Genomic DNA, 15,677 nt, shown 5'->3' with positions numbered 1-15,677 from the left:
TTAGCCAGTGGCTGGTGGATTCCAAAATCAATTTCAATTTCAATTTCAATTTAATTTCGCTTATAGAGCGTCAAAACATTACACTTGTCTCATGGCGCTTTACAGAGTGTTAAACATTCAAAGAGAGCCCATGAGTAACAGGGGCAAGGAAAAACTCCCTAGAATTGGAGATACATATAGGAAGAAACCTCAGACAGATCCACGACTCAAGGGCCCAACCCATCTGCCTGGGGTCAGTTAAAGTAAAGTCATTTGTATTTTGAAAGTTACAATGACAATGAAAGTTCAAATAGTCCAGTATAGGGAATAAATTGTCCATTAGTAATCCATTAGTTATTTCGGAAAGTGATGGGTCGCTAGGATGCGTGGGCCAAAGATTCGGGCAGGGAACCACAGCAGGCGATGGTAGGGCAGTCATAGGGATGGCGATGGCAATGGCGATGGTAGGGCAGTCAGAGGGATGTGACTTCAGGTGTGATGAGGGACAGGCACAGAGATGGTTGATGGCTGGTAATGGTTTACCTCACAGGTGAGGTATAGGGGAAAGGGAAGAGAAATAGAGTGAGTTAGTATTACTGTAAGTCATGATGGTTGGTATTAATAAGTATATCAATGGTGATATAAATGATTATACTATAGAGGGTTTACAAAACGCTTTTACACACCTCTTTTGTGGGGACAGGTGCGTCGGAATAGGTTACCCAGTTAAACCCGAAAAGAGAATCCCGCACATCGTCCACCACGCATGCAAACATCCACCCACCCACCACGCACACAACATCCACCCACCCACAATGCCCCCCCCCCCCAGGCGAACCCACACACCACATCTGAACCGCGCGCCCAAGCAGCATGGCCGAGCACCCCGAACCAATCAGAGTCCGCCCACAGGCACAAAATCTTTTTACCAGCCACCAGAGATACAATATAAAAAGTTGATATCATGACCAAAATTATCATGATTAGGCCATCCTTAAAAATATCTTTGTTTGCAGTAACAGCCCCCCCAAAAAATAATTGGGTCGGTAGGTAGGCAAATATTTTTTTTTTTCAAGATGCAAGGTAAAAAAAAAAGTAAATTTTTGGTCACGGCGATTTTGTTGGTATGAATTTAAAAACATTTGCATGTTATATATATATATATATACTGTATGTACATACACACACACGACACTATATTGCCAAAAGTATTGGGTCACCGGCCTTGACCCCCATATGAACTTCAGTCACATCCTATTCTTAATCCATAGGGTTTAATATGACGTTGGTCCAGTCTTTGCAGCTACAACAGCTTCATATGTATAACAGCTTCAACTCTTCTAGAGTTCTCTTTCCACAAGGTATATGCATGACTGTGTACCCGTGCACCAAGCAAGGTCCATACAGACATGGATGACAGAGTTTGGTGTGGAAGAACTTGACTGGCCTGCACCTGACCTCAACCCAATAGAACACCGTTGGGATGAATTAAAGGGGACTGAGAGCCAGTCTCCTCGTCCAACATCAGTGTGTGACTTCACAAATTTGCGCTTCTGAAAGAATGGTCAAAAATGTCAAGAAACACTCCTAAACCTAGGAAAGCCTTCCCAGAAGAGTCAAAGCTCTTATACTGTAGCTGCAAAAGGTGGACCAATGTCATATTAAGCCCTATGGATTAAGAATTGGATGTGACTGAAGTTCATATGGGGGTCAAGGCAGGTGACCCAATACTTTTGGCAATATAGTAATACTTCTGAACGTGACTTAACAAAAAGTCAAATTTATAGAGGGTGCATTAACCGTATGTTATCTGCACACCTATGTCTAGATCCAATTTGTTGTAACAACACTCAAACACTCTTGCTTAAATTCTTGCTTTATAATGATCTTTACCTTTTTAATTATTCTTTGACTATATTGCCCTTCTCTGCTCTTATTTGTTACGATTTGCTTTGTGTCTAAAGCATATTGAATGACCTGTGTATAAAATGTGCTATTCAAATAATCTTGACTTGACTAAAATGTAGGCTATAGCTTTAAATATGCTGTAGCCTACTGTCAGAGAAGTAAACAAAAAATATATCATATGAAAATATATTATGAAAAAACTAATATGTTTATTTCAATGATTTTACTGGGGCCTATTGCACAAAACTAGGATAAGGGATTAACCCGGGATATCTTGGTTATCCTGGCTCAATTTATCCGTGATCCAGTTGCACAAAAGCGGGATAGGGGGCAGCAGGATATGTTATGGTATAAGTTACCATGGCGATTTATTCTGTGGAGCTAGCCTGCTCCTGACCAGGCTCACAGCCAAGATAAGTTGATTCTAATGGTAATTACATTATCTGATTGGTTCAGCTAGCTGTCATTCAAATGAGACCTCCACGTGATTTTTTTTAAAGAGCTGTAGATTCCATTTATATTATTTGCAACATGCATTTACTCGCAAAACACAGCAGAATGTCTGCCTAATACCATATGGATGTCATTTAAATTATGGTGGCCTTATAATTAATAACATAGCCTACTCGTTGTTTGCTTCTTTTTTTGACAGATGTTTGATGAATAGGCTGCTGTAGTAGTTGATTGGAAGTGGAGGGGACATTTTTCGAAGGTGTTTTGAACTAATTCGGCTTTTAAGACAAATTAAGATACTTTGTGCATCTTTGCGGTGGCAAAGCGCTTCCTAATGACGTTGCGTGCCGAGACAAGGAAGCTCTCACACACGTGGGTGCATACGTAAATTTGCATTCAGTTGATCTGCCACACCTACTCCCGCTATGTAACAGAAATAATCATGATCCCCCATCCAAAAAAGTAAAACTTTACCTCGTTGTTAGTCTATATCAAAAGCGGTTGTTTACTTTGTGTGCAAGACGCTATTTTTCGCGTCTTTTTTATTCCAACCGCGAGTTATTGGGGGAGAAACGAGAACGCGCACATACACCGGATAACTTACACCTGGCTTGATGAATCCGTGTCTGCTCATCCTGGATTGGTCTTTGTGCAACCAATTCAGCCGGTATGCTCTTGTTTAGGATTCAGTGATCGCGGCTCAGTAACTTATCCTGGATGTCTTAATTCTGCTTTTGTGCAACGGGCCCCTGGTAACTAGATTGGTTTATTTGCATCCACCGCTACGACGTGTCAATGCAACCTACAAATCAGAGAGAGACATTACGTTGCTTTCTTTTCTCCACCATTAGCTAGTTCTTAACCACTTGAAGAATAGCTGTCCTTGCTCGCCTGTAGTAGAACGATCCCTTAATGTTTCAATCCAAAAGAAACCACTTAATGCTGGCACGTTATCAATTTTTTGAGTTTCTTCCACCAAAACCTTAAGGTCTCATTTAAGTCTGTTGACACGGTCACCACACGAATGGGGAGAAGGGATGGGTCCGAGAAAATATCTGGACATAACTTCGTGCCAAGTCATCTAAATGTTCAAGTGTTTAATGCGTTTTCAGGTGGATAATAGTGCCCGAACTAGTATAAGTTTTGACGTTGACCGCGAACATTTCTTGGCTACAGCCGCAGCTATTAGGCAACAGTCAAGCGCGAACCACTGGCAGTGAATGAGACTGGAAGCAGCCCGTAGCGCATGACAAACATAAACATATGACGCCACAGGTTTTTATTTGGAAGAAAGAACGCAGCATAGCCTACGTTTGTATGTAGGCAATTTGTATTCACAATACTTAAGAAAATATAATATTATTGTATTGCATTTGTATTGGGTGTTTGAAGAAAAATAGGCCTAATTTAAAAAAAAAATCGGTCGGTCTTAACGCAATTTGCAACCGGCAAGTCGGTCGGACTAGAGAGGAAAAAAAACAAATATTTGGGTCGGCCCTATATTGACAGGGTCGGTCGGGTTACGGCAAACAAGAATATTATTAAGGATGGCCTTATCAGTATCATTGCAATATTATTTTCTCTGAACCTACCACCAATGTTGGACAGAACTCATAATTTTGCTGTCTTCCATGCACAGTAGTAACAAAACCAAAGGTCAGCAAAACAGCATTCATTTGCCATAGTGTCATAAAAATGGTGTGGCTCCTTTAAAGGAATATTTTGGTATTTTACACTTTAAGCCCGTTTTCTGTATTGCCTAGCATGAAAACCAGTGTTTGACACCGAAATCTCGACGATTGATCCTGTTTGTGGAATTTGGCAGCTTTAGAATGGAGCTGTATGGCTTTAACATTGCTCGCTTTGTGCATGGACTATTCTGTCCTTAAAACACCCCTAAACGTTTGTTTTTAAAAATGTGCAGCTCACCGAGTGGTTCCTGAGGTGCGTTCAAGTTCACCGAAATTAGGCGAACATAGGCGAACGTTCGCGAACGTTAGCAAACAGTATTCGGTTAGCCAACGATCTTTTATAGCAAGTTTCGCAGTGAAATTCAAATTCTGTTGTGTTACATTAGGCACACACGGTTGTGAGGTATCTGAAAAAGTACTTCCGGGATTTCGAAAATCATGATAAAAGATGACAGAAGCTGTATTTCGCTGCTAAACTTGCTATAGAAGATCGTTGAAGACCAGTAACCACTCAGTGAGCTGCACATTTTTTAAAACACACGTTTAGGGGTGTTTTAAGGACAGAATAGTCCATGCACAAAGCGAGCAATGTTTAAGCCATACAGAGCTCCATTCTAAAGCTGCCAAATTCCACAGACAGGCTCAATCGTTGAGATTTCGTTGTCAAACACTCGTTTTCGTGCTAGGCAATACAGAAGATGGGCTTAAGAGTGTAAAATACCGAAATATTCCTTTAAGACACAATCCATTGGTCTGGGTTCTAGAGCTATCCAACATGATTTAACTATACTGTGTAGCCTCCATCATCAGTTTTTTAAGAAATGTAAATACATGTATGCTTAGCATTTTGTGAAAATAAATCATTAAGGCCACTGTACATTGACAAACTCTTCACAGTGAGCTTTAGGTTAAATGTTCAAGGTTAAATATGTTTTTAATTGGTATGTCTGTGAGTTGTCTCCAATATTTTGGTTCAGTGAAATATATCAAGACAAACAGCTCAGTGTAACATTACTTAACTGTGGTGTACTGTATTTTTTGTAGGTGTGTGCAGTTCATTCTCTAAATGCTTTAGTTCGTGGATCTGGTCTGGCTGTTGCCATTCTTAAGTATTGTTCAGTCATGGCCACCCTTGCCTTGACACTTCTCAATTCCCGCTGCTGGGCTGTGAGAAATGCAGCATTGCAGCTTTATAGTAAGTGATGAATTCTCTTCTTCAAGTGCCCAGGTTCCCTAAGTTCCCTTGTAGGCTACTTTCGCATGAAATCATTTGACTTAAATTAAGAAGAGTTTGAATTCTTTTAAGACGTGTCATTCTGAAAACAAGCAAATGTGTCTGCCAGTTCTGAAAACAAGTAAATTTCGAAGGAACACTTCACCGTTTTTTCATATTAAACTACGTTATTCCCTTAACTAAGACGAGTTGATACATACCTCTCACGTTTCAATGCGTGCACTCACTGGCTCTGGTGCTAACTTTGATAGCATTTAGCTAGCCCAGTTCATTCATTAGGATCCAAACAGAGATGAAGTTAGAAGCGACCAAACACCTCCATGTTTTCACTATTAAAATACAGTTACATGAGTAGGGCAGCCGTGGCCTACTGGTTAGGGCTTCGGGCTTGAAACCGGTTCGATCCCCGACCAGTCCACGGCTGAAGTGCCCTTGAGCAAGGCACCTAACCCCTCACTGCTCCCCAAGCGCCGCTGGTTGGGCAGGCAGCTCACTGCTCTGCGTTAGTGTGTGATTCACCTCACTGTGTGTTCACTGTGTGCTGTGTGTGTTCACTAATTCGGTTAAATTGGGTTAAATGCAGAGAACTGAATTTCCCTCACGGGATCAAAAAAGTATATATTCTATTCTAGTCACACAACCAAGTATGGTGAGACAAAATAATAAAGTGTGGTGCATTTCTAAGCAGGTAAGAGGGATAACTATTTTGTGTGGCGCAATAATATCCTCACTCTTGCACTTTCAGTTTCAGTTCCGTGTGAGATCTCGCGTGACATTTCTGTGCATCAGATAGGGTTGCTGTCTCGAACTGATTCTAAGTGTATACAAACTATTCAAAAATGTACAGACTGATGCTAACCCACTGTTTGCTATTTTGAGCTGTAGCTCTTGCCTGAAAAATACTTCTTCCATGGCTTAGTTGATGTATTTTGATGTTGATGTATTCGCCGGATTTACACTTTATTCTTACATCAAGATCCAAACTTTTATCCTGAAAACAAGCATTTGATTGCCAGTGCACCAATCAAATTTGTCCCAAAAACAAGCAAATTTGTCTGCCAGTGTATTGAGTAAATTTGTCTTGATATGTCAAAACGATCTTTCGAGAGAGCACTAGGCAAGTCTCTTCATACTAAAAACAATACCAAATAGGGCCCTATTTTGGTGATCAGAAAAGGATGGTCAGAAGCATAAAGCTTATAGACAAAGGCGTGGCCAGTCCACATTCACAAATGTAATGGCCCGATTTTGTGATCAAACCCTAGCCTGGCTAGCGCCCACCACCACTCACTTCTCAAATGAGACGTGGTCTGGCAACCAGACGTTCGTTTTCCCGTACAGTATTTGAAAAAATGCCCTGATCCGTTCATTGGGCGCCACGGATGTCTATCAAATGCGTCTGTGCATCGCTCATCATGGTCTTGCTTTCCCCCCTGTTCTGTGATTGGTCCCCTATCTTAGTCAAAAATTAGGGCCGTAGTTTACAGACTGCCTTAGCAGGGTGAATGAAATCACTGCGCAAGGCAGGATGGGAACACCCAGGCTAATCAAACCCTGGGCGCAGGTAGCAAAAGGGTTGTTCTTATGTTTCTTACTCAGTCATGAGTGTGTTTCACAACATGAAAATGGAATAGGCTGGAGTTTTTTTTGTCACTTTTGGGTGCTAATGTGCTAGCTCAATCAGCTATCCTAATGGTGGGTGCTTCAGCCTGAGCTGTGAAATGATGCTCATTGAGCTCAATGAGCATCAAACAGGCTAATAGGCTAACTGGAAAAAGCACCATGCCAATCTCTAGCTATGGTGAAGGGTATGTGATGATGTGGGGCTATTTTAATTCCAAAGGCCAAGGGAACTTTATCAGGATGCATAATATCCTGGATCCATGAAATAGCTGGCCTTTAAAAATAAAAACATGTAAAAAAGGCAAAGAAGGACCGGGTAGGAGGGAATCAAAAGATGGCGGAATAGGCTGGGTGACCGTCGAAAGCTCTAGCTATCTATGAATCTTTATTGAGCTAAGCCTTTATAGAATGCAAAAATAATTTAAAAAGTGTATTGTTAACGAAATGACAACGAAACCAGATACAAAAAGAACGAGGTCCGAACTCTCAAGCACAAGCGAAACAGAAATGGCAGACCTGACGACCTCAGACCGTGCCATGCTGGATGAAATGCACGAACAACTTAAAAAGCTTGAAAAATTGGATCTACTCCACGACCTATCCAAGGATATAGCGGAACTGAAAACGTCTCTGAACTTCACAAATGAATTGATCGAAGAAATCAAGAAAGAAAACGTAGGTTTGAAAACAACTGTGAAAACGCTGCAGATTGACGTGGAAAGACTATCAAACGAAAACCGACAGATGAAAACTGATATGCTTGAGTTACAATGTCGTGGAATGCAAAACAACGTTGTGATAATGGGACTAAAAGAAGAGAACGAATCAGAGGATTACGTCGCAACAGAAAACATAATTAAATCATTTATGGAGAAAGAGCTGAAAATGACCACGGCCCAAGCAGCCGAGGTCTCGATTGAGAGGGCCCAGCGACTAGGCCGAATTAAAGATCCACGAAAACCTTGTGCGGTGTTGGTGAGATTTCTCAACAGTAAGAGCAAAGATGCAGTGATGAGATGTGGTGTAAAACTGAAGGATACTCAGATCTCCATGTTCCAACAATTTCCTCGTGAGATAGTCGAGAGAAGACGTATCCTCATCCCTATCATGAAAGATCGCAAAAACAAAAAAATGAAGGTGCGTTTAATAATGGACAAATTATTCATCAACGACCAGCTCTACAGAGACCCAAACGTTACGACGTGGTTGTGAGTATAACAATGGATAAACTACCAAACGACCAGCTCTTCAGAGACCCAAACGTTGCGACGTGGTTGTGAGTAGCCAAACAAAATATGATTTATCTAAACAAGTCTTGGTAAGTGGCCTCCGATTTTTCTGTCTTCTTGAGTTGAAAAGGAATAGGCCTAAGACTTGAACGCATGGATACTTGATAGTAACGTTATCTCACTAAGTGTGAGATCAGTTTTCATTTTGTTTGTTGAAAATGAGAGCTTTCTATAATATCTAGACTACACTTTTTTCTTGTATTTTTCTTTTTATCGAAGGGAAACATTTCATTAGAAAGATTTTTGAAACTGAGACACGTGGTAGCAAAAATAGCCTAACATGCTCTCCTTGTTCTGTTTCTTTCTCTCTTTTTTCTGAACTGTGTCCTTGAACATGTGGTAATTTTGAGATTTCAATTAAAAAAGGAGAAAAGATATTAAAAAGAATGAAAAAAAGAATAGATTGGAAAAGGGGAATAAATTGAGAAAAAAAATATATCCTAGGCTAACTTAAAGTTTAAAAAAAAGATAAAGATAGCATAGTGCAGTAAGACTGTCATTGTTTTTGTACGTTTTGAATGTTTGTTTTTCTTTTTTTTCTTTTTCTGTTCTTTCTTATTTTGGGGGATAGCCTTTTAAGTTGGGGAAGAGGGTTGGGGAAAATAAGGAACGGAAAGTCTAAGTGGATAGGGGATATGAGCAGTTTGAAAACAATGAATTGTGAAAGATCTAAGTACAAACAATCAATTTTAACCAAGAGGTGTGCATACAATGTCCCAATATTTCAAGATAAAAATTATATCAAACGATGAGTATCTAAGAGAATAAGATGTTAAGCGAAGAATATAGATTTGCAAGTTATAATACTAACGGCCTAGCAGAAAAGAAAAAGCGAAATCAAATATTTTCATGGCTGAAGGAAAAAAAATATTCAATGATTTGTTTGCAAGAAACACACTCTACTCCCGCTGATGTTGACAAATGGAAGGAAGAATGGGGCGGTCCAGTTATATTTTCTCATGGATTGAAAAACAAAAGAGGTGTTGCTATCTTATTTGAAAGACATTCAAAAATTATAATCGAGAAATTTGAATCCCACTCCCATGGAAGATGGATAATATTGAAAATGACCATTGAAGAAAAAGATGTTTGTTTAGTTAATATATACGGGCCAAATACAGATGATGCTAATTTTTTTGAAGAAATATATGAGAAAATGGATGCATTCGCAAGTGATCATTACATTATGGTAGGGGACTTTAATGTTGTTCAAAATGGGGAGGTTGATCGAAAAAGAAGTATTAAAATTGACTATAAACAGCAAAGTCAAAGAGAAATTAAATCAATAATAAATAGAAAAGATATGGTGGATATATGGAGACTAAAAAATCCAAAATTAAGAAAATACACATGGAGAAGACAAAATCAAGCGAGTCGCATTGATTATTTTCTCATCTCCTTCTCTTTAGTAGCTAAGGTGAAAAAAGTTATGATTGAGGATAAGTTTAGATCAGATCATAATTTGATATCCCTACATTTGGAAATGGCAGACTTCTCAAGAGGAAAATCTTATTGGAAGTTCAACCAGAAACTTCTGGATGATCCTATATTTATAACAAATACTATACAGTTTATAGAAGATTTTTTCTTGATTAATGAAGGGTCAGCTAATCCACATATTGTTTGGGAAGCCTTCAAATGTGCCTTTAGAGGGCACACTATAAAGATGGCTTCCCTTAGGCAAAAGGAAAGTAGAGTTAGAGAAAACAACATTAAAAAGGAAATTGACAGATTACAAGCATTGGTGGACAAATCAGAAGCCCCAAAAGATACACTAGATAAATTAGAATTAAAACAACAAGAATATGAACAGTTAATAAATGAGAGGTCAAATATAACATATTATAGAAAGAAGGCAGCATGGATGGAAAAGGGGGAAAGATGCAATAAATTATTTCTAAAATTACAACAAAACAATAACTCAAAGAAGAATATAAATGCTTTATTAGATAATGATAAGAATATACAAACCACACCTGAAAAAATTATGGAAGAAATTGAGAAATATTTTATTGAAATCTTCTCACCAGAATCCTTGGAAGAATCGAATGATAAAGAATTTTTTAAACAACGAGCCAGAATAAATGAAGATCAAAAAGAATCATGTGAGGGTCTTATCTTAGAGGAGGAACTCCACCAGGCAGTTTTATCCTTTAAAAAAGGGAAAACGCCCGGTTTGGACGGGATTCCGATAGAGATTTACCAAGTATTCTATAAATATATAAGGAAACCATTGCTTGAATGTTTTAACTTCTCTTATGAAAAAGGCACGCTTGCTAATTCCCAAAAATATAGTGTAATTTCATTGCTACTAAAACAAGACTCAAATGGCAAATACAAAGACCCCACTCAATTAAAAAATTGGAGGCCCCTCACATTGCAGGGTTATGATTCTAAAATTTTAGCAAAATGTATAGCCATAAGAATTAAAAAAGTTCTACCATCTATAATACACAATGACCAAACAGGATTTATACAGGGACGTAATATATCAAACAGTATTAGACAGCTATTAGAAGTAATTGAAAACTATGATAAAAAAAAGAAAGCTGGACTAGTATTTATTGCCGATTTTGAGAAGGCTTTTGATAAATTAGATTGGGGCTTTATAATTAAAAGTTTAAAATTCTTTAATTTTGGAGACTCTGTAATAGAGTGGGTAAAATTAATGTATAAGGATACAGTCTGTAAAATCCTAAATAATGGTTACTTATCAAAACCAATACCGTTGGGAAGAGGTGTTAAACAAGGGTGCCCACTATCTCCCTATCTCTTCATCATTGCAATTGAGACCTTGGCAATAAAAATAAGATCAAATGTTAACATCAGAGGTCTAGAAGTAAATGGCATTTGTACAAAAATTTCCATGTATGCAGATGATACAAGCTTTATGATTGAACCAGATAATATATCACTGCAAAACCTTATTGTAGATCTAAATAATTTTTACAAAATATCTGGTCTAAAGCCTAATTATGAAAAGTGCCGTATCCTGAGACTTGGAGTCTTGAATGGGAGCAATTTTCGTCTTCCTTGTAATTTACCAGTGGAATGGGTAGATGGAGCTGTCAATGTGCTTGGTATTCATATACCACAGAACATTGCCGATATATCTACAGTCAATTATAATATCAAGTTAAATAAGATAAGCACCATCTTACAACCTTGGCAAGGTAATAAATTAACCATATTTGGAAAAGCAACATTGATAAATTCCCTGGTAGTGTCTCAATTCACATACTTAATGTTGGCACTACCCTCACCGACAGAAGCCTTTTTCAAAGAATATGAAGAACAAATATACAAGTTCATCTGGAATGGCAAAAAAGATAAAATAAAAAGAGCATATCTTTATAATGATTATGAATTGGGGGGTGTGAATTTACTAAATCTAAGAAGCATGGATAGATCTTTAAAAGCATAATTTATTCCAAAAATGTATCATAACCCAGATTGGTTTACAAGTCAGCTGCTAGAAATAATACATCCTTTGTTTAGAAAAAAGTTATACCCTTTCTTACAGATACAACCAACACATTTCTTGAAGGTGGAAGATATTGTTTCTAAAACATCTACTTTTTTTCTGGAAGCATTACAAAGTTGGTTACATTTTCAATATTATCCTCCTGAAAGTGGTGACCAAATAAAGCAGGAAATATTATGGCTTAATTCAAGCATACAGTGTGGAGGGAAAGTACTTTTTTATAAAAAAATGTTTGAAAAAGGAATTCTCTTTGTAAAAGATTTAATGAATGAAATGGGAGAAATTGTGTCTTTCAAACAAATAAGATATAAGTATGGAGATATATGCACTGTACAACAATATAATCAATTAGTTAGCTCTGTCCCTTTAGAATGGAAAAGAAAAATTAAAAAGAATGGTGGCACGCTCCTAGTATGTAGACCAAATATCAAAACAACCAAATGGATTAACGGATCAAAGATCAATAAACAAATATATAGATTCTATTTACAATCAGAAAAACTGGTAGGAATCCCATATAGAATATTTGACAGCTGGGAAGAAAAATTTGATTGTCCAATTCAATGGGAACTTGTCTTTAAAACATTGTATGAAACTTCACTAGATATTAAAGCTAGATCCTTCCAATATAAACTTATATTTAAAGGGATATTCCGCCATTTTTGGAAATACGCTCATTTTCCACCTCCCCTCGAGCAAAACAATCGATATTTACCTTGTTCCCGTTCATCCAGCCATTCTGTGAGTCTGGCGATACAACTTTTAGCTTCAGCCTAGCATAGATCATTGAATCGGATTAGACCATTAGCTTCTTGCCTGCTAGCTTCATGTTTAAAAGTGACTAAGATTTCTGGTAATTTTCCCATTTAAAACGTGTCTCCTCTCAAGTTAGAAAGTGCAATAAGACCAACTGAAAATGAAACCTGGCGTTTTTCTATGCTGATTTGACATGGAACTACATTCTCATCTGGCGTAATAATCAAGGCAACTTGCAAACTACTGGCACTACTACTGCTTGTTGTCTATGGGGACTATTTTCAGATGCTGCGTACGATATCACTGCGCCTATGGTACGTTTGCAAGTTGCCTTGATTATTACGCCAGATGAGAGTGTAGTTCCATGTCAAATCAGCCTAGAAAAACGCTAGGTTTCATTTTCAGTTGGTCTTATTGCACTTTCTAACTTGAGAGGAGACATGTTTTAAATGGGAAAATTACCAGAAATCTTAGTCACTTTTCAACATGAAGCTAGCAGGCGAGAAGCTAATGGTCTAATCTGATTCAATGATCTATGCTAGGCTGAAGCTAAAAGTTTTATCGCCAGACTCACAGAATGGCTGGATGAACGTGAATAAGGTAAATATCGATTGTTTTGCTCGAGGGGAGGTGGAAAATGAGCGTATTTCCAAAAATGGCGGAATATCCCTTTAAATATCTAAATACTAAAAAAATGTTATACATTTGGGGAATAGAGCCAACACCACACTGCCGATTCTGTATGGAGGAAGATGAAACGACAGAACATTTATTTTGGTACTGCTCCCCGGTCGCTTTATTACAGTGCATGAAAATGCACTGTACTGTTCTTCCTAGTCTTCTTCAACTTCTTATTATTCTTCTTCTAACGCACGCAATTCAGCTTCAACCGCTTCACGTAGAAACTCCATTCAAACTATGTCGCGTAGGTCTTACTTACGCGATGTGGGCAAAGTATTTTTCAACTTTGTAACTTTTATACTTTTTAAACTATTAGTTAAAAACTATTACAATTTCCCCCATAGACTTAACATTGCTCATTATGACATCACGGCAGCAATTAGAATCTTACTCCAGCTGGTCAGCCACCTGGGCACCAACTGTCAGTTTCTCTCAGGCAATCTCTCTGAAGACTACATATTCTGTTCCCCTGTATCCTCTGTGCACAACAGTATCAAAATAAGTCCTCCTAATTCCATCCAACTTTATATCCATTCATCTTCTTCAAACCATTCACTCATCCACCCATTCTAAACAGTCTGCCTATCAACATCAATTAGACGTTCTACATTCAACTTTTAAACAATCTACTCTGTCTCAGGCTGGCTCTCTTAAGACTAGCCAGTTAAATTGATTACACCTGTATCTGTATCCACTACTCTCAGTAGAGAGCTGTGTCTCTCCATTCTACAAGAATATAAGGCACATTCCATTCAACATTATATCCATTCATCTTCTTCAGACCATTCACTCATCCACCCATTCTAAACAGTCTGCCTATCAACATCAATTAGACGTTCTACATTCAACTTTTAAACAATCTACTCTGTCTCAGGCTGGCTCTCTTAAGACTAGCCAGTTAAATTGATTACACCTGTATCTGTATCCACTACTCTCAGTAGAGAGCTGTGTCTCTCCATTCTACAAGAATATAAGGCACATTCCATTCAACATTCTATCCATTCATCTTCTTCAGACCATTCACTCATCCACCCATTAAACTGTCTATCAACATCTATTAAACAATCTGTCTATCAACATCCATTAAACTCTCTGTCTATCAACATTAATTAGACTATCTACATTCAACTTTTTAATTATTTACTCTGTCTCAGGCTTTAAGAGTACACTCTGGCTCTCTTAAGACTAGCCAGTTAAATTGATTACACCTGTGTCAACTACTCTCAGAGAGCTGTATCAGTGTCTCTCTTAACAAGAATATAAGGCACATTCCATCCAACCTTCTATCCATTCATCTTCTTCAGACCATTCACTCATCCACCATTAAACTGTCAATCAATATCTATTAAACAATCTGCCTATCAACATCCACTAAACATTCTGTCTATCAACATTAATTAGACTATCTACATACAACTTTTAAAGTATTTACTGTGGGTCCCTCTCAAGCAGCGTTTATATGTCCTCCCTCGCTCCTCGATCCTCAATGATCTACATAAAGAAAGATAGAAGAAGGGCTAGACTATCCCATTGTTGCCGCTCCATCATTCTTTATGTAGATCAGTGAGGAGCGAGAGAGGACGCGTAAACGCTATATGAGAGGCACCTTCTGTCTCAGGCTTTAAGCATACAATCTCATTAAGACTACAGATCCTGTTAACTGTTTCCTCTGTCCACAACTGTTTCAAAATAAAAGTCCTCACTGCAATAATACACTATTAAATCATTTGACCATTGAAACTACTCAACTATTTAACTGTTCAACCATTCCAACTGTCAGTTATCATCAACTATGCCTCCAGTCAACTACATGAAACCTCCATGTACCTAGCAACCAACATAGCAACCATTAAAATTAAGTGTTTATGACCGTTTCCATAGCAACCAACATGATTATACTGCAGTAACTTCTTGTTTCCTGATAGTGGCCACCATGGATACCCTAGCAACAAATGTTTCAAAATAAAAGTCCTCACTAGCAAGTTAGCTAGTTAGCATAGTTAGCATTGTTAGCATAGTTAGCATTTTTAGCATAACTGCAAAAAATCATCAACTAAGTTAGCTAATCAACCTGGTTAGCATTGTTAGCAAATCTAGCATTGTTAGCATAGTTAGCATTTTTAGCATTACTGCTAGAAATCATCGGTTAAGTTAGCTAATCAACCTGGTTAGCATTGTTAGTAAAGTTAGCATTGCTAACATAATTAGCATTTTTAACACAACTGCTAGAAATCATTAGCTAAGTTAGCTAATCAACATTTTAACATGAATAGAAATCATTAGTTAAGTTAGAACTGGAACGTTTCATCTTTAAACTGTCTACCTTCACACCATCAACTCTCTGTAAACTATGCAACCACCATGTTTACCCTAGCTACACCTTAGTAACCATATCAACATTATCTATCTATTTTTGCATTTTCATGCACTGGTAATTCCTTGGAATTGCATTTCTAGTTTTGGATTGATGTACAGAATTGGATGCTAAAATGTGATATATCTCTACATCTAGATTTGGCCACAGTACTTTTGGGGGACTTAATGTGTGACAGCCAAGAACTCCAAAATATAATTCTTCT

General features: G+C 37.9%; 1 protein-coding gene across 2 annotated transcripts in view; it reads left to right on the top strand.

Moving 5' to 3' along the window:
• LOC134089302 (tRNA (32-2'-O)-methyltransferase regulator THADA-like) overlaps positions 1-15,677 on the top strand; it is a 45,953-nt gene that overhangs the window by 16,313 nt on the left and 13,963 nt on the right. For both annotated transcript variants that reach the window (XM_062543734.1, XM_062543733.1), the window contains one exon: positions 5,076-5,226. In XM_062543734.1, the coding sequence (XP_062399718.1) occupies positions 5,076-5,226 (151 nt within the window). The remainder of the gene's footprint in view (positions 1-5,075; positions 5,227-15,677) is intronic.

This window comes from Sardina pilchardus, chromosome 8 (genome assembly GCF_963854185.1).
Source record: "Sardina pilchardus chromosome 8, fSarPil1.1, whole genome shotgun sequence".
Classification (NCBI taxonomy): Eukaryota; Metazoa; Chordata; class Actinopteri; order Clupeiformes; family Clupeidae; genus Sardina; species Sardina pilchardus.
Note: the sequence above shows the minus strand (reverse complement) of the source record. Positions and strands in the feature narration are given on the sequence as shown.